Source organism: Crotalus tigris, unplaced genomic scaffold (genome assembly GCF_016545835.1).
Source record: "Crotalus tigris isolate CLP2741 ecotype Arizona unplaced genomic scaffold, ASM1654583v1 scf7180000020842.166937, whole genome shotgun sequence".
Taxonomy (NCBI): domain Eukaryota; kingdom Metazoa; phylum Chordata; class Lepidosauria; order Squamata; family Viperidae; genus Crotalus; species Crotalus tigris.
In genome coordinates, this window is record NW_024098211.1 from 94,332 (window position 1) to 114,638 (window position 20,307).

The 20,307-nt window shown below is 44.3% G+C and overlaps 1 protein-coding gene across 1 annotated transcript; it reads right to left on the reverse strand.

Moving 5' to 3' along the window:
* Positions 1 to 8,201: 8,201 nt before the first annotated feature.
* Positions 8,202 to 19,315, reverse strand: LOC120319576 (fatty acyl-CoA reductase 1-like). The gene is given in 12 exon segments (XM_039368576.1): positions 8,202 to 8,236; positions 8,239 to 8,363; positions 9,161 to 9,288; positions 10,643 to 10,772; positions 11,725 to 11,896; positions 12,427 to 12,494; positions 14,186 to 14,304; positions 15,560 to 15,604; positions 16,685 to 16,862; positions 17,346 to 17,525; positions 17,948 to 18,123; positions 19,115 to 19,315. Coding segments are annotated over 12 exon segments (1,557 nt in total).
* Positions 19,316 to 20,307: the final 992 nt, after the last annotated feature.

Consider the following 20,307-nt stretch of genomic DNA (forward strand, 5'->3'; position numbering starts at 1 on the left):
AACATAATACAGTCCTAAAGATAAAATACATAAAAATATCATCCAATATTTTAAGGATAAAAGGTCACATTTTTATCATTGTAAAAATTGTAAAAATTACAAAAGCAATGATAAAATACCATGATGGGGTTAAATAGTTCACTAATCTAAAATGACATTTTTGATAAAAAAAAAAGGTAAGGTGTAAAAGAAACAACAGTTGTCATCAAAAGTTTTCTCTCAGAAGAAAGAAAACGCAACTTCAGTGTTCAAATACATGAGTGTCATAACGAGTATCTCTTGGTGAAGAGATGGTGATAAGAACAGATACATAAAGAATACATAAAACAGGCGAAAGATAAAATATCTTGTCTACCATAAGCATCACAACTATTTAACAACAGTAAATTAGGAGTAAAACTCAGCTTTATTACAAAAAATACACGTCAAAGAGAATGTTACCAAGTCTGAATCCCATTTAGAGATATTTCAGAAACAAAAAGATGAATGTGTGTGACAGAAGAAATCAAAATTATTGCGGTGATGGCCACATACTGTGTGCCGTGATTATTTACCAGTCAAAATATAACTTACACATTTTAAACAACAGCCAAGGATAAAATTATTCCCAGGTGGAAAAACAGAAATCTATTATCAAGCACTGGCCACACACTGGTCATTTAAAAGGGCCATTGAGGTTTTCTTTCTGGTTCTAAGAACCATCGCCAGGGCTAAATTTATGCCAGGCAGAAAACTATAAAATCTATTATTAATCACCGGCACACCCAGCATTAAAAAGGGCCATTGAGATGTTTTCTGGTTCTAAGAACCAACATCATGCCTAAATTAAGACAGGCAAGAAATCTACTCAGGGTTTCAACGGCCACATCTAGAATTAAAAAGGGCCACACAGATTTATCTTCCAGTTCGAGGACCTAATGTCTCACCTCAGCAAAAAATCTAGTTATTAATTTATTGAGATGGCAATGCCATAACAAAGTTCGACACAAGATTTACTTTTGGTTCTATGAGATCTGGTTGCTACCGACATTATTTCTCAGGGTATGAAGGTGGAAGGGAAACGATCCAAAAGGATTCCCTTCCAGATTGAGACTCAGTTGGGGATCCTCAGGGACTGGAGGAAGCTTGTAGTTGAGCACTGTTGTCTCCTCCAGTGTGATTCGCCCTGGCTGCTCACTCAGAAGTGGTGAATGCTCCATCACTGGAGGTTTTTAAGAAAAGATTGTACAGCCATTTGTCTGAAATGGTATAGGATTTCCTGCCTGAGCAGGAGGCTGGACTAGAAGACCTCCAAGGTTCCTTCCAACTCTGCTATTCTGTTATTCCTTCAGTGTGATTCACCTTGGCTGCTCACTCAGAGACCGAAAGGGTCACCCAGTTTGAGACTCAGCTGGGGATGCTCAGGGACTGGGAGAGGCTTCCAGCCGGGGGCTGCTGTCTCCTCCAGTGTGATTCGCTCTGGCTGCTCACTCAGGGACTGAAAGGATCTCCCTTCCAGTCTGAGTCTTACAGAGTGTCTGCTCAGGGACCAAAGAAGCCTGGGGGCCAACTGCCTGCCTTCTCATTCAGTGTGAGTTTCACAGAGTGGTAACTCAGGGATTGAAAGACCCCCGTCCGTCAGGAGTGCCTTGGCATCATCTCTGCCTTGTGTAGGTGTCTGGTGTGAGTCAAGAGGGCCTCAGGAGCAGTGCAGCCTTCCTCCCAAGAAATGCACTCCATCAACTCGTCTGTGCTCCTGCCACAGGGGTTCTCCTCCAGTTTGAGACTCAGCTGGGGGTCCTCAGGGACTGGGAGAGGCTTCCAGGGTGTTGTCTTCTCCAGTGTGATTCGCCCTGGCTGTTCATTCAGGGACTGAAAGGGTCCCCCAGGGCAACCCTAGAGAGTCTTCTAGTCTGAGTCTCACAGAGTGTCTGCTCAGGGACCAAAGGAGCCTGGGGGCCAGCTGGCCGCCTTCTCATTCAGTGTGAGTCTCACAGAGTGGTAATTCAGGGGCTGAAAGACCCCCCTCAGGAGTGCCTTGGCATCACCTCTGCCTTGGAGGAGTGTCTGGTGTGAGTCAAGAGGGCCTCAGGAGCAGTGCAGCCTTCCTCCCGAGAAATGCATTCCATCAGCTCGCCTGTGCTCCTGCCACAGGGGTTCTCCTCCAGTTTGAGACTCAGCTGGGGGTCCTCAGGGACTGGGAGAGGCTTCCAGTGTGTTGTCTCCTCCAGTGTGATTCGCTCTGGCTGCTCACTCAGGGAATGAAAGGGTCTCCCTTCCAGTGGGAGTCTTACAGAGTGTCTGCTCAGGGACCAAAGAAGCCTGGGGGCCAATTGGCTGCCTTCTCATTCAGTGTGAGTCTCAGAGTGGTAACTCAGGGATTGAAAGACCCCCATCAGTCAGGAGTGCCTTGGCATCATCTCTGCCTTGTGTAGGTGTCTGGTGTGAGTCAAGAGGGCCTCAGGAGCAGTGCAGCCTTCCTCCCGAGAAATGCATTCCATCAACTCGCCTGTGCTCCTGCCACAGGGGTTCTCCTCCAGTTTGAGACTCAGCTGGGGGTCCTCAGGGACTGGGAGAGGCTTCCATGGTGTTGTCTCCTCCAGTGTGATTCGCCCTGGCTGTTCATTCTGGGACCGAAAGGGTCTCCCAGGGCGACCCCAGAGAGTCTTCCAGTCTGAGTCTCAGAGTCTGCTCAGGGACCAAAGAAACCTGGGGGCCAACTGGCTGCCTTCTCATTCAGTGTGAGTCTCACAGAGTGGTAACTCAGGGATTGAAAGACCCCCATCCGTCAGGAGTGCCTTGGCATCATCTCTGCCTTGTGTAGGTGTCTGGTATGAGTCAAGAGGGCCTCAGGAGCAGTGCAGCCTTCCTCCCGAGAAACGCACTCCATCAACTCGCCTGTGCTCCTGCCACAAGGGTTCTCTTCCAGTTTGAGACTCAGCTGGGAATGCTCAGGGACTGGGAGAGGCTTCCAGTGTGTTTTCTCCTCCAGTGTGATTCGCTCTGGCTGCTCACTCAGGGACTGAAAGGGTCTCTCTTCCAGTGGGAGTCTCACAAAATGTCTGCTCAGGGGCCGAATGAGCCTGGGAGCTGACTGGCCGCCTCCTCATTCAGGGTGAGTGTCCCAGAGTGGTAATCCAGGCTGAAAGACCCCCTTCAGGAGCGGAATGGGGTGCTTAGGCCCGGATCCTTGGCCACGCCTCCTTTGAATAAAACACCCTTGAGGTATTACCTCAGCCACCCTTGGCCTTTTACTCCAAAGAATACACGCCGCGCTTAAAACCACCACAGGTGCTATCCGGACTCCCCGAGAACAGTCAGCTATTAATTAGCTGAAGAACTCGCGCTCTCCTCACGCATCTCACAATTGAGGTAATTCTCGCATCTCCGCTAGAATTACCTCAAAGCTCAAAAGGCCCTGCCCGGCCTCGAGCTCGAGGACTTTGGGCCGCGGGAGCGCCGGAGAGAGACTTTTTTTTTTTTTTTTTAACCCTCCGGCGCCCCGCAGCATCGTCCCTTTCGGGGACCGAGAGACACGGGAGCGGCGTCCGCTATCTCTGAGGCGCGCCCACTCAGCCTGAGGAGCCCGCCGACTTTTTAAATGTCCCCGCCTCTCGGAGAGAGAGAAAGAGAGGAGGGGGGACAGGCCGCTCAGCCAATCCGAGGGACGCGTTTTTCGGAGCAGCCAATCAACGGGCGAGATGGGCGTGAAGGAAAGCGCCCGCGAGGCGGCCCGAGGGCCGCTGGGCGGGAAAGGCGCGCGCTCAAAGACAGGCGCGAGCGCTCGGCCGTTTGCCCGGCGGGCGGGGCGGTTGCCATGGAGACGGCCGAGGCGCGCGGGAAGCGCCTCATGACGGCCAGGTGGGCCTCGGCCGCGCAGGTGAAGGCGATTGGGCGGCTGCGACGCTGAGTGTGTGTTTGTGTGTTCGTGTGTGTTTGTGTAATGCCTTCTCCTCAAGGCTTCGCCCCACCTAGGGGACCACCCTTCGCCCCACCCGGGGACCCTTGGACTACAAATCCCATCCGTCAGGCAGCCAGCGAGTCTCCCCTTGCGCATGAGAGGCCGGAATAGGGTTGGTGGTTGCTTCCTCCTCCCCCTCCCCCAGCTGCAAAGCTCCAGTTTTTAAAATATCCCCATCATTTTTGTAGCAGTGAGAGATCCAGAGGGTGACTTTGGGCTTCTACTGAGGAATGCTTTGGATTACAAGTCCCATCAGCCACCTGCGGGGTGGTGGGGGTGTTGATAGAGATGGTCCCTTCCTGCAACAGAGAGCTGCTTTTTTTTTTTTTTTTGCTCATGTTGAGCAGGTTCCCCCCCCCTGCTTAAAATGCTCAGTTTTTACAAAAAAAAAAAAAACAAAACCTAAAAATGTCATACATACCCAAGAAATAAAATAAAAATAAAAATAGGGTTATATGCACACTATAGGAGATACTTTGGACTACAGGTCCCATTAGCCGGCCTTGGTGTGTGTGGGGGGGGTGATGGGGATTGTCACTCTTGCAACAGATTGCCCTTCTGGTTGGTGGGTCGTCCCCTCCACCTAAAATCCAAAGCTCTTTTTCTGTTTTTTGTTTGCATCTTCTCCACCCTCTCACAATCTTGCCAGGCAGCCCTTGGCTTTATTTTGAATTTGTTATTTTTTTTTCAGTCTTTTTTTTTTCTTTAAGAAAAAAAAATCCAGGACTGGTTTGTTTTGCTTTGCTTTCTAGGGATTCTGCTAAAATGTTGTAATAGAGTTTCTGATACATAGTGTCTTGCCCAGGGAAAGAAATTGACTCAAATTTGAAACTATTTCTTCCTTTTTCTGTTATTGGAACTCTTCCCTAACCACAGTAAAATGATTTCAAAAGAAGTCTGATGCATTTATATTCCCATCATAAGGATTTTAAGAACTTTTAATAAGACCCTTCTCAACATTTTCCACCATGTTGCGCCGTCCATGTCAGACAAATGGCTGTCCAGTCTCTTCTTAAAAACTTCCAGTGTTGGAGCATTCACAGCTTCTGGAGGCAGGTTGTTCCACTGGTTAATTGTTCTCACTGTCAGGAAGTTTCTCCTTAGTTCTAGGTTGCTTTTCTCCTTGATTAGTTTCCATCCATTGCTCCATGCTTTGGAGAATAGCTTGACTCCCTCTTCTTTGGGGCAGCCCCTGAGAGATTGGAACATTGCTATCCTGTCCCACTGTGTTTGTTGATCATACGATTTGGGGAGCCTTGACCCAGTTTGGTTTGGTTTCTGTTTGTGTTCCCTGGGTAGATGGGCAGCTATATAAATGTAACTAAATAAATAAATATTATCATTTCCCAGAAACCTTCCCCTGCAGCTTGAGTTCTGGAAAAATAAATTCTTTGTCACCTAAAAAGCAGCCACGGTATGGTCCTGACTGGGGGAGCAGGAAAGGCCTTCATAATATTCCTTTTAAGGTATCACAGTTTCTACCTACAGTAGTGGCCAAAATTGTGGAAACCTTTTGGGAAAAGTGTACAGTAGAAATGCCACCTTTTTTCTTCTAATTTCTTTATAACTGTAGCCTTGTTCACTTAATAATACTATTTTACATCGCTTTCTGGGCAACCAATCAACTCTTTGCACCATTCCTTTAATTTTATTACATTTTACAAGCTCACTCGATGAAAGAACACAAAAAAACCCAACCCAGTTGATAGCGATCACATAACACACTGACAAATGTCCTCCTCTCAGCTTCAATACATGACATCAATCATTGGATCCTACCATGATCTGATTGACTCATTGCCAAAACAAGATTGGCTCTCTAAACACTCACGCTCATTGGCTACAATCAGATGAAGAAAAGCTACCTGATATCAACCTATGCAAGTTGTGCTTCCTTTTTCTGATTATTTGGCTATAACTTTTCAAACCACACAGTACAGATAATTGAACAAACTTGGTTGCATTACATTCTTGATTAAATTATCTTTCCATTGATATATAATTTTATGGTACTACTCCCCAAAAAAGTGGTGTTATTAGCCATCAAACCTCAAAAATACATTTTCCCCAAAAGGTTTCCACAATTTTGCCCACTACTGTAAGTTTCCTGGGAATGCTGTAAACAGAGGCTCCTTAAGGGTTTGGGGGCCGCTATTGTGAGGAGTCCCTGAGGGGTCCCCTGCAAAGAGGGTAGGACCTACAAAGCCACTTTAAGCCTGTGCAAGGCATGCATTTTATATGCAATGTATTGTATTTAAATCTGCATTTAATCGCTAGGCTTTAGAAATCATGAAAAAATGGAAGAGAAGCGAGATGCCGTTGCTTAACTGATGGCATTTTTGTACGTTCAATCCAAATGAAGATTTTGTTATAAAACAAAATCTTTAGCCTTGTTAGTCCAGTGCAATAGAAATCAGTTTATATACAGTATGAAGCGTCTGAAATTTTTACCCTTCAGTATTTCTGGGCGGAAAATTTCCAGTGCCAGTTTTCAGGCTCCCAGCTGGGCACGGAACAAAACCGGTAGACGTCATTGTGAAAAATGCAGCTTCCATGGGACAATGTGATGGATGTAGAGGCAGAAAGTCAACGCTCGTTGCAACAACAAATGCCCAATTAAGAATTGAGACAGGCATGCCCCAAATCCAGGTAAGAGCCTGGAAGATGATGATCATTCACTGGCTTAAAATGCATTTCTTTCCAGAGGGATTGTCCCCGTTAGTGCTGACTGACAACTTTCCTTCCCCCTGGAAGCAGGCGATAGATCAGTGGTTCTCAACCTTTTTGATGCCGCGACCCCCCCCCAACCGGTCGTAAGTCGAGGACTACTCAACCGGTCGTAAGTCGAGGACTACTCAACTGGTGCAGCACCGTTTGCAGAATGGGGCTTTTGGCGGGCTCAGCAGGGCAGAGACAGCCTGGACAATTCCTATTGGCTTTTGAAAGCCAATAGAATTAGACTCTATTCAAGAGAGTCTGTTCTATTGGCTTTCAAAAGCCAATAGAATAAAAGGGAGTAGCACAGCTAAGGAAAAGGGGAAAAAAATGGCGGACTGCATTGTTTGGCGACCCCCATGAAATGGTCGTTCGACCCCAAATGGGGTCCCGACCCACAGGTTGAGAACCACTGTTCTAATTCTTCTCTTAATTTGAATTTTCCCTGCTTGTCTGCGATAGATCATAAACTGGGCTCTTATGGGCTCTCTTCGGTATTCTTAATGTCCCTAGGCTTTGACCAAGCAAAGCAAGTAGTATCCAATAGAATAAAGGACATGGAGTTCCAGGAAGAACTAAATAGGTTGCCTTGTCACAGTAGGGATAGAATCAAACAGGGTGTGTGGGAATCGGCAAGATATCTGAATAATCTGACCTTCCCAAAACAAAGAATAGCTTTTTTCAGAGCCAGATTTAACATTCTTCCCTCAGCACTCCTACAGGGCAGGTATAAGAGAACACCAATAGCAGAACGGGTATGTATATGTGGTAAAGGAGAAGTTGAAGATATCTCACATGTTTTATTGTACTGTGAGTTATACCAAGTTTATAGGACAGCGTATATTCTCCCTTTATTAGAGACATTGCCAGGGAGGGCAGACAACTTTTAGGAAGGCTTTCTCCTCCAGGACTCAAACCCTTCTGTCACGCATGCAGTGGCAAAATACGGTGTTGCGGCAATGTCCACAAGAAAAAAATTGGTTACAGATTTATAGTCATCAACGTGTGCCAATTTTTTGGAGATACCTCTAATAATGTTTGGAACATTATATTTACTCACACATTAATCGGCTATTCACTCACGTAAATTAGGGAGTGACCCTAACATTTTGAGAACATGTATTTTCTTAACAGGGATGTTATTATTTACTATTAATGTTAGTACTATTTTTATTATTATTATTATTTAATATATTGTAAAAAGTGATGGCTATTGCTGGTCTGCGACCGTAATAAAGTTTATTATAAGTTTATAAGTTGCAACAACAATTTAATAGTAGTAGTGGTGGTAGTAGTAATTAGAGTAAGTCTCTTGTGATATCTGCTGAAGACTTAAAGCAGGGGTCTTCAACCCTGGCAACATTAAGCCTTGTGGACTTCAATTCCCAGAATTCTGGGAGTTGAAGTCCACAAGGCTTAAAGTTGCCAAGGTTGAAGACCCCTGACTTAAACAGTTGTTACTGTTCAAGCAGACAGATAGCAGGAGTTGATTTGATATCTTGAAGGTTACTCCAAGGGGTAGCAAACAATCCCCAGAAAAGTGCAGTCAGTGTCTAAGGATGCTGGAAGCGCTAATGTAGCTAAAAACTTGTAGCAGAGATTTAATAAAAAATACCATATATTATGAGCCAGTTGTGATTTTGCAATGAATATGCGCCAGACGATCCCAAGCAGAATGGCCTTCAGTGCCCACTGGATAGTCTTTAGCCTGACAAAAGAGAGAAGAGAAAGAGGAGCTCAACTATCAATGATAGATAATTAATTCACAACACAAAACAGATCAACCACCAGCTGGAATATGGAGAGTGTGATGGAATATTAATAGCAGAACAGAATAACAGAATACACAGAAAAGAGAAGCACCCAAGGAATACAACCTTAATTTTTATACTTTTAATTCTGTATCTGTCTATAGATGATCAGGGGACTAGAGGCTAAAACATATGAAGAACAATTGCTGGAATTGGGTGTGTCTAGTTTAATATCTCAGGGGCTGCCCCAAAGAAAAGGGAGTCAAGCTATTCTCCAAAGCCCCTGAAGGCAGGACAAGAAGCAACGGATGGAAACTCGTCAAAGAGAGAAGCAACCTGGAACTAAGGCGCAATTTCCTGACAGTGGGAACGATTAAGCAGTGGAACAACCTGCCTCCAGAAATGGTGAATTCTCCAACACTGGACGTTTTTAAGAAGAGACTGAACAGCCATTTGTCTGAAATGGTATAGGGTCTCCTGCCTGAGCAGGGGGTTGGACTAGATGACCTCCAAGGTCCCTTCCAGCTCTGTTATTGTTATAGATTCAACTGTTTTCCTAGTTCTGCCTGACTCTTTATCCTGGCATGTGTTTCTCTGGAGGAAAGACCCCAGTATATCACTCCAAACCACGTGTGGCATTCAGCCCCAAAGTATTTCACACTGTGCTTTGTGGTGACTAAGCACAATTCCATTCACTGAAAGCATCCTACTCTCAGGTTGTGAAAGTTTAACCCAAATATTGTATGTGTCTTACTTTGTGATATTTTGCCGGGCAGCAGGACTTCCAGCCATGTCTTCATTCAGCAGATATTTCTTAGTTCCTAGGAAGTAATTTGTTATGTATTCTGACCAAGTCACTTGACAGATGTCAAAGGAGAATAGCTGGAATGAAATGGAGGGGAGAACGTCAAAGAAAGGTGGAAAGACTATTTAATTCTTGATTTACGCTGAATATTATATGAAATGACTTCTGAATAATAAATTGAGCTTTGGAGAGGAAAATTCCACATTAATCTAGTGGGTCCCACCAACCAGAGCAGGGCTCCAGGCCTTGGCTATCCGTCATTTTTCATATATGAGTCTAGCGAAGACAAGTCAAAAAATGGTTAGATAGATGTTGAGTTCCAGTTGATTATTTTCTTGACTCTCTTTTGCACGTTGAATTCCCAGTGAAGGAGAGGCTATATGCAGCTCTCCATTTCCTCAATTAGATATTTGTGTGCTTATTACAAAAAAAAAAAAAAAAAGTTCCAACGTGCCCTTGTCCTTAACTCTAGAACTGTCTCCCTTTATAGGTAGACCACACAGGAAATATGACCAGATAGGATAATTCTGCTTTATGGTAAAGCTACATTAGCAGAGTCTTGCAAGCCAGAAATTCTTCTGCTTTCTCTTTTATAGGCCAAAAAACTAAGGAGGGTCCAGCAGCAACCAAAAAAAGCTAATGCAATCCTGGGTTGTATAAACAGAGGCATAGAATCAAGATGACTCGAAGTATTATTACCATTTTATAAAACCCTAGTGAGATTACAACTAGAATACTACAGCCAATTTTGGTCACTATATCCCAAAAAAGATGTTGAGAGTTTGGAAAAAATTCAGAGAAGAGCAACTAAGAGGATCCAAGGCCTGGAGACCAAAACATACGAAGAACAGCTGCAGGACTTGGGTTTGGCTAGTCTAAAGAAAAGAAGAAACAGGAGAGACATGATAGCAGTGTTCCAGTATCTGATGGGCTGCCACAAAGAAGTGGGGGTCACGTTATTCACCAGAGCACCAAAGGGAAGGATGAGAAACAATGATTGGAAATTGATCAAAGAGAGAAGCAATCTGAAATTAAGGAAAAACTTCCTAACAGTGACAAGAATCAACCAGTGGAATAGCTTGCCACCAGAAATCGTGGGCGCTCCATCACTGGAGGTTTTAAAGAAGAGACTAGACTTCACCTGTCTGGTGACGATATAGGTTCTCCTGCTTCAGCAGGGGGCTGGACTAGAAGACCTCCAAGGTCCCTTCCAGCTTTATTCTATTCTAAGACTGGTCCTAACCCTTCCGAGCCTCTTGCCCCATCCACTTTCCAGCTGTGGGCTCTTCACCACGTCTCCCAAGGTCTTTCCCACCTACCATTACGGGGGACCGACCCTTTGCATAGGGCTCCGAGGGAGGAATTTGCCCTTTTGGAAAGCCACCAGAATCTATGACCTGCGATGATGCGGTGGTTCAATAAAATGCTTACACTTTGGTCTTTTGCATTGAGCTCTTTCATCAAGGTGTTTGTATTGCTACAGCTCCAATCCCAGGAGTGGCTGATAAAATGTTCAAAACGGCTCATTGTTTTTTCCAAGCGTGTAAAAAGCTTCATCATCCTGAAAGACAGAAGAGAAACAGGTAAGATTCTAGCATCCTGCCTCACAATGATTGGGAAAAGTGCTTGGTGCCACTGTCCTTTAGGCATGCTATCATCTACTAGAACAGGGGTCCCCAACCTTGACAACTTTAAGACCCGTGGACTTCAACTCCCAGAATTCCCCAGCCAGCCAAGGTTGGGGACCCCTTCTCTAGAGGCTCCGTTCCAAGGCTTAATCTGATCCTTTTTCTAAGAAATTCCCAAAGCAGTCAAATTGATGGAAAAGACCTTGGGAAAAACATCGTCTGTATTCTTAAGGATGCTTCTCTAAAACTGCTATCTGGACTTGTTTTTTGACACCGTCCCCTATACCCAGTGGTGGGATTCAGCCAGTTCGGCAGAACCAGTAGCTAATTTTTGGTTGCCCAGGCCCAGAAGCGGCATCCACACAGAGAACCGGTTGTTCACCTATTTCAGTGGTTCTCAGCCTGTGGGTCGGGACCCCATTTGGGGTCGAACGACCATTTCATGGGGGTTGCCAAACAACGCAGTCTGCCATTTTTTTCTCCCTTTTCCTTAGCTGTGCTACTCCCTTTTATTCTATTGGCTTTGGAAAGCCAATAGAATAGACTCTCTTGAACAGAGTCTAATTCTATTGGCTTTCCAAAGCCAATAGGAATTGTCCAGGCTGTCTCTGCCCTGCTGAGCCCGCCAAAAGTCCCAGTCTGCAAACGGTGCTGCACCAGTTGAGTAGTCCTCGGCTTACGACCAGTTGAGTAGTCCTCGACTTACGACCGGTTGGGGGTCGCGGCATTAAAAAGGTTGAGAACCACTGACCTATTTGAATCCCAGCACTGTTCATAAGTCAAGGATTACCTGGCATTTGCAAAAGGTGCTCAGTCTGCTGGCTAACAAGGGCAGTATCCCTTTCTAATTTTGGTGGGATACTAACCCTAACCCCACAATCTTACCGTGGCTTCTTTCCCGTCAGCTGCAGATAGAGGTCACAGAGAAGAGCCGGGATGGTGTGGCAGACAAGCGTCCGGTACTGATGGACCAAGTAGCTCGAGGTCATACTGCTATTTGGGATCCTAAAGGGTTTCTCCAGTGGGTTTTTTTCATAGGCATTCTTCAGATGAAGTTCTGTAAAATTGTAGAAAACAGACAGTGCTTCCAGTGAGGTAATTAGTTGAAAAATATGGCATTTCATGGACGTGTGAATTTGCCAAGGCAAACTTATTTGAACATCAGGAAAGTAGATGTGGTTCTTAGTCACATATGATTTAGGCAAGGTGAAGAAGTGGGAATAGAGGACCTGCCTGTCAGGAATGGCTCTTCCTAGAGCAGGGCTCTTCAAACTTGGCCCTTTTATGACTGGTGGACTTCAACTCCCAGGATTCCTCAGTCGGCCATTTTCATGAAAATGCGGGCTTGGATCCAGACCAGGGGTCTTCCAACTTGGCCCTTTTATGACTGGTGGACTTCAACTCCCAGAATTCCTCAGCCAGCAACACTGGCTGAGGAATTATGGGAGTTGAAGTCCACCAGTCATGAAAGGGCCAAGTTGGAAGACCCCTGTCCTAGAGGCAAAGCCTACTCATTAGTGTTGTGGTGGTGGTATTACAGAGTCTTTTGCCTCCCTTATTTTACTTACTATAAAAACAACAACTCACCTACTTCTCCCCAGGTTAATGGGTTGAGGCTACCTGAGGTGCAGTTGTAAATCAGGAGTGACTTTGGTCTGGAAAGAATGGAAATAAAAGACAACAGGATTCAGAAGATACATCAAATGTATTAATATGTTATTTGTTGTAGCGACCTATAAATGGGATTATATGCCGCACGTCCTAAATTACGGCAAAATCAGAGGTGTTTGCAAAGCAGGTTGAAAAGGACAAGATGACAGCTGTTGGGTTTTTTGTTTTTTTGTTTTGCCTTCCCACCCCCCTTCCAGACCCCTCATTTTCTATATCAGGACCACAGATCACATTCAGATCCCAGAGATGACAGTGCTCCAATGTCCAAGGGATCCAGTCTTTGCTTGACGCAAGCTTGTTCTCTTCCCTTGAGGCTTCTGGGGAAGAAATCTTTCTGATTTCTTCACAGTTAAAACTCCTTTCCCCCCCCCCCCCCGTCATTCTCATCAATCATTATTTGCCATTTAACCTGTTCCTTGACATCCTGGTTTATCTTCTGGAGCAGGAGTGGGGAATCTTCTTTGCCTGGATGGTCAAATTGGCTCCAGATAGATCGGAAGCAGGTGACAATCATGGGTAGATCACAGCCTGCAAAGGCGGTCAGGCTCCTGACACACTTTCCTGGGATTAAACACCCTCATTGTGTCGATTAATGGGGCACTGTTGTCTCGTGCATTGCAGTTAAGAATAGAATAGAGCTAGAAGGGACCTTGGAGGTCTTCTAGTCCAGCCCCCTGCTCAAGCAGGAGTCCTTGTATCATTTCAGACAGGTGGCTGTCCAGTCTCTTTTTAAAAACCTCCAGTGATGGAACAGCCACAACTTCTGGTGGCAAGCTGTTCCACTGGTTAATTGTCCTCACTGTCAGGAAGTTTCTCCTTAATTCCAGGTTGCTTCTCTCTTCGATCAGTTTACAACCATTGTTTCTTGTCAGAAAGCAAATACAATCAAGGGCAGTCAGGCTCCTGACACACTTTCCTGGGATTACACCATCACTGTGTCAATTAATGGGATAGTTGTCTTGTGCACTGCAGTTAAAGATCCTCTAACTTTTTCAATAAAATCTTCCTGTTCCCAGCTTGGGGAGGCTTCAAAGGTGACAATTATTTCAGCATCCAGTGGTTCAGCTCTGATCTGTCCTCTCTCATAGATAGGTAGATAGATAGATAGTTAGATGGATGGATGGATGGATGGATGGACGGACGGACAGACAGATAATTATTGTATTTTTTACAATGGCATACATTGAAAATGAAATTTAGTTGCTCTCAAAAGTGTACACATACATAACAGACATGTAAACATGCTATATACACATGTATAGACCTACACCCTTACATATAAATACGTATAAATATTAATCACTGTCCATCTTGAATACATAGCAGAAAGAGGAAGCTTGAGAATTCACAAGGTTGATACTGCATGGAACAAAACTGACTGAATCTGGATGTTTTGCTTTGGATACCACGAAGCCCCCTCCTCCCAGAAGCTTTAAGGCAGGGGTCTTCAAACTTGGCCCTTTCATGACTTGTGGACTTCAGCCTCCAGAATTCCTCAGCTAGCTTGCCTGGCTGAGGAATTCTGGGAGTTGAAGTCCGCAAGTCATAAAAGGGCCGAGTTTGAAGGCCCCTGATACAGGGAATTGCAGTTTTGGCAGCTCCTGACAACTTGCATAAACCTTGAAAAATCCTTCTGCTTCAATGGTGTATCCCTTGGTCAACAAAGAGGCCCTACCTGTGAACCGCAGTGTACCAGCCAACAGTGATGGTTAAGTTGATAGCTACGTCTACCGGGATAATATCAGCTATTGCCACCGGATTGCATTTTGTAGTCTGTAAAATCCCTTTTGCAACCTAGAAATAGAGAAGAAATTAACATGTATAATTTGATTTCCTGGCTTAGGCTAGAATTGGTATCCTTTGCGATTTGAATTCTCTAGCAGATAAATGGGACGGAACGAGTCCTTCTGAATTAAGATAGGGAAGACAACTTCTATGGATTTGTGGAAGGCACTCCCAAATGAGAAAACTGATCACATGGTCTGGCTTGGAAGGAATTATAAGCCCAAAAGAATTCCAAAAAGAATTCCCCGCAAAACCTCCTTTCTTCCCAAACCTCAACAGCAGAGGAAAGCAGAGCAGAAATGCCCGCAGCTGAATGGGTAAGTACAGCCCCATTTCAAACATTGTCTGAAATGGTAGAGGAGGGGGTTGGACTAGAAGACCTTGCAGGTCCCTTCGAATAACTCTGTTATTCGATCCCTTCCTTCTTGACTTTTTATAAAAGTCACAGACTTTTTATGAAAGCATAGGAAGGAGCCCAGAAACCGGAGTCTAGTGGGGTAGACCGTAGGGGTGATAGTGAAATATAACTTTATCATATTTTATCTGTCTACGTCTTAAATTGCCGTGTTTGATTCTAATTTCATTTTAAAAATGTATTTTATCCCAGTTTCATTTTGAACTGTATTTTATTTCTATTTCATCCTAAATTATATTTTAGCCAATTCCACTCTAAATTGTTTTTACTGCATTTTAGTATAACGTGTGTTTGGAACGTTGAACCTTAATATCAACGCTGCTAATATTGAATATTCTTGCTTTGACAAAATATGCAGAACTGTCTGGTACTTTTAGAGTTAATTCAGAGGAGAATCAGGGAGGAGGGAAAAGCCCAGGAAAGAGAACAGAAGAGAACCTTTGCCCTTCAAACTAATTGGAGAACGTAAATCATGACAGCAAAATAAGGGAGGGGAAATGCTAGGAAAAATAACTGCTCGGTGAGTGGAAATTTCAGATCTTAGCATCCCTTTTATCATGCCGTGCCGACATTTTGTCACATGAATAAAAATACTTTTTAGGATAAAATGCCTGGAAGTTCTTTGAAGATGTTTCATTAGTCGGAACCTTGACACTTGATATGGTCCATGGGCTAATCAATGAAGATTATTATTATTATGGATCAGCCTGGGCTGTGCTCCATAAGGGTCACTAGACTGCCCTGTTCTCTCCAGCTGAGAATTTCATAGTTTGGTTCTCCTTCCGTCTTTTGCTGCCCAAAGATTCGGAAGACACACACACACCCTGTCCTACGTTCCTCTCCACTTACCGCAATAAACCAGCCGCTGATGTTATTGAAGTTATCAATCCAACCCTGAAAAATGAAAAGTAGAAAAAAAAGTCGTGAAGCCTGTAGCGTTTTAGGCACAGCTCATTTTGGCTTGCTAAATTTGGGGGGGGGAGGGGAGGGAGAGACACTATTTTCAGGACCGAGAATCAAGACTCTCCGTGCACATGTCTGCCTAATCCAAACTAGACTCTGTTGTTTCTCTGCGGCCTATAATATAGGGAGGTGTATGCATCGTTCCTTATTTATTTATTTATTTATTTATTTATTTATTTATTTATTTATTTATGTCGTATTTATGTGTTCTATTCAACCTTGAGCCAGTCAGGATTGAACTGCCGGCAGTGGGCAGTGAATTAGCCTGCAATACTGCATTCTAACCACTGTGACACCACAGCAAAGTCCATATTTTAGACAGAGAGGACCGCCGGTTTGAAAGAGGGGTCCAAGAGGCCATCTACATTAAAACTGAACAGCCCTCACTCAATAGAAGGGGAGGGATACAACACCGTCCATCTCCAGTCTACAACACAGTCCTTTCAGCAGTTCCAAGAAGGACCCCCCCCACCCATTTGCACCACTCAGGTGACCCTGAGGGCACAGATAAGCCTCCAGATAGCATTAACGATTCTCTAAAAAGAAGGCAATTGACCAGGTTTTTTGCAAGGAGTATAAATCCTTCCATTCCCCCCCACCATCCAGTCATAACCGAAGAAGCTTCTTGGATGAGAAGCGAAACATCTTCCAAGAAAAACAAGAAAGTCCAGTTGCCTCGTGAAAAAGCATCCTTGCGATCCCTCCATGTGATTTCTCTATTTTTCAATATTATGGTTCTCTCCATAAAATTAATCTAAAGCTTGGGAATGAGGTCCACCTTGCTGATGTTCTTCTGGAATTATGTGACCTCGTGGCCTCCTGAGCATGAGGTCCCATAGTAGAGCCCATTCAGTTTTCGCTCTCAAGAGCAAACCATTGCTTTAAAGCTTCTTGGTGATGGCTTCGCTCCTGCAGATGAATAGCATTCCTATATACAGGGCATAGCCCTAAATCAACCCTTTTACTACATGTTGAATGAGAACCAAGCCCTGGAAGAAGAAGCATACTTACTGGGAAGGGCTCCTGCCAGCTAGCTCCCACGATGGAAGGTCTGATGATGGCAACATTTAAATCTCCTTTCTCCTGCTGGATCAGATGCTCAGTCAGAGCTTTGGAGAAGGTGTAGGTGTTAGGCCAGTCTCCAATCAATTTGGGGGTGATCACTTCAATGAGGGACTCATCCATCCACCTAACAGATTTTTTTAAAATAAAAACAAAAGATATCCATGGAGGAAATTAAACTTGAACCATAGTCCTCATATATTTTCATATGCATGTCCTTGGAAAAGTTAAAGTTTTATGTACATGGCAGGTCTTCCTAAAAGATCCATCCTTCCTTCCTTCCTTCCTTCCTTCCTTCCTTCCTTCCTTCCTTCCTCCCTTCCTCCTTCCATCCAACCATCCATCCATCCTTTCATCCTTCCGCATGAGTCTCGCCCATCCCATTATTGTTTACCAAGAGGAAGACAGAACATTGGGTCAAAAAAGATCACAAAATGGATTCTTCCCATGGTGCATCTACTCTAGACAAGCCTTTCACCATTTCTGGAACTTCACAGTCACCAATCCTCTCTCTCTTGAAAGGAAGTTGCATAGGACGAGACAACATGGATCCCTTCCAACATGCTTGCAAATCCATTGCAAAAGAGGGAGGTTTGTTTCCATTACTTACGCCATCATGTCCAAAAGCTTCTTTGGCTCCACAGGGATAGGATAAAAGACCTCCTCTATGTGTCTCCGATTACAGTTTGAGTAGGCCGTGGAAACGTGGATGAGGGCTTCGAGGTTCTTCATCTGGTGGGCCAGCCTCAGGAGCTGCTGGGTGCCCAAGACGTTCAGGAGAAGAGCATTTCTGCTCAAGGAAGCACAAAAAGCTAGGATGAGGTCCAGCTGGTGTGGGAGCAGGTCCAAACCAATCCTTTTGGGTCTCCTGAGAACCTCTTTGGGGACTGAAGAGGAACATAATTTCACAGTGGTAAAACTGCAGTGCTGGATTTGAAAATCTCTCCTTCAGGAGTATCTCATGTGGCATGGAGAAGACTACATCATCTTACAAGAGGTCTCTTGTAAAATTGGAAATACCATGGCTTGGTTGAATTTACAAATTATTTAACCAAAACAACCATCACAATAACAACCAACCACACCACCCATGGCTCTCTTTCTTTGCAACTGATTTTTCCCTCTCAAGACAATCTTCAGAAATGGCCTGAAGATTGTTATATCGAAGTGGTAATCTCCAATAAAACAAAGAAGAAAGGAAGGAGAACTTACTTCAGGGGCTCATCAAATCGAACCGTTGCAGCACAATGGAAGATCACGTTGACCTCAGAAATCAGCTCCTCCCGGTCTTCGGAAGAGATGGCCAGATTTGGCTTGGTGAACTCAGCACTGATGGGCTTAACCTTCTCATGGAAACGGGGCCGTTCTTCCCGGACTCTGTCAAACACCTGGAGTTCAAGGGACAATATTCACTTTAAAAAGAAGGAAAAAAAAATGCTCCAGGGTTCCTCAGGTTGAAATCCACCAGGAAATCCATTCATTTGACATTACGAATAGCAACATCAAATGCTAGCCGATAGAGCCAATGCTGGGCAGACTTTTCAAATGTATGGATTAACGTAAGAATACATTAGTTTTGGATATATGTTTTTTTTTAAATCCTTCTTACTCCCTTCTGAAAATATAATAATAATAAAGTTGGAAGGGACCTTGGAGGTCTTCTAGTCCAACCCCCTGCTTAGGCAGGAAACCCTATACCATTTCAGACAAATGGCTGTCCAGTCTCTTCATAAAAACTTCCAGTGTTGGAGCATTCACTGCTTCTGGAGGCAGGTTGTTCCATCGGTTAATTGTTCTAATATTTTTTGAGCATGTTAGAACCTAGACAATATGCTGCTGATAAAATATTATGCACTTGTGATTATAGAGATAGATAGATAGATAGATAGATAGATAGATAGATAGATAGATAGATGAGAGAGAGAGAGAGAGAGAGAGAGAGAGAGAGATATTGTGGCTTCAAAATCTAAGGGACTGGTTTGGACAAAACGCAGCAGCACTTTTTCGTGCAGCTGCTGATAAAAACAGGATCACCAACATGATCGCCAACGTCCGATAACGGATATGGCACAACAACAAGAAGAATATATATATACATATATATAATAAAAAGGAATAATGAAATTTTATCATTAAGCAGAAACACTCACACACACATATTTAATAAAAAAAGAATAATGAAATTTTATCATTAAACAGAAACACCCTGAAACAAGGTTCATAATGGCAAAAAATACCTAACCAATAAAAATATAAGCTCTTCTTCTTCTAAGTGATAAATGAGAAAAAAGGAGAGAAAAAAAGAACGTAGTGACTCTTGATGACTCAGTGTAACTCTACCAGCTGCTCCCCGTTTCTCTCCACCTTTGCGTTCCCTACCTTGCATTTCAGCAGATGCTCCACTCGAGTCTGCATGGAACGTCCACCTTTCGGCCTCACACACACGTAGATGGTTTTCACATCGTGGCAGGAACGGAGAAGCTTCTCGACCAGGACTTTGCCCATAAATCCCGTGGCTCCTGTAACGAGGACCGACTTCCCACTGTAGTACGTGCCAACCAAAGACGTGGTGTCCTTCATTTCTAGGAAGGATCTGGTGGCAGAATCTAGCAGGAAGGCAACATGAAATCAAACCACTCAGTGTTCAGATCTAATGGAACATCCTTTGCAACAGCGTTACGATGCGCAGCACATCTATGTGATTAGCTTGCTAAGACATGCGGGTGTGTAAAGCTTCCAACTGTAAAGCTCAAAGCCTTTTAACAGAACAACAGAGTTGGAAAGGACCTCAGAGGTCTTCCAGTCCAGTCAAGCAAGAGACCCAGTGGTGGCATTCAAATATGTGAACAACCGGTTCTCTGAGTGGATGCCGCTTCCGGAAGTCCATTTTGGGCCTGGGCAACAAAAAAATTAGCTACCGGTTCTGCCAAAGTGGTGGGAACTGGCTGAATCCCACCACTGAAGAGACCCTATATCATTCCAGAAAAGTGGCTGTCCACTCTCAGCTTACAAGCTTCCAGTGATGGAGCACCCACAACTTCTGAAGGCAAGATGTTCCACTGGTTGATTGTTCTCACTGTTAGGAAGTTTCTCCTTCATTCTGGGTTGCTTCTCTCTTTGATTAGTTTCCACCCATTGTTTCGTGTCCTGCCTTTTGGTGCTTTGGAACATAAGTTGACCCCCTTCATCTTTGTGGCAGCCCCTCAAATACTGGGAGACTACTATCCTGTCTCCCCTGGTCTATTAATTTTGCTGATAAGTTGTTCTTAACATAGATTTTTAATTCAGAAGATTTTTAATAGAAAGATAAAGTTTACACCACAATTGTTTTTGTTAGATATTATTGAAGATTGTGATGTTAAAGAAACTATTTTAATGTTGAATCTTATTACTACTGGACTACTGCAACGCGCTCTACATGGGGCTACCCTTGAAAAGTATTTGGAGACTACAGTTGGTCCAGAATGCAGCCGCGCGAGTGATAGTGGGTGCTCCTCGATACACCCACGTTACACCTATCCTCCGTGAGCTGCACTGGTTGCCTATTGGTCTCTGGGTCCAATTCAAGGGGT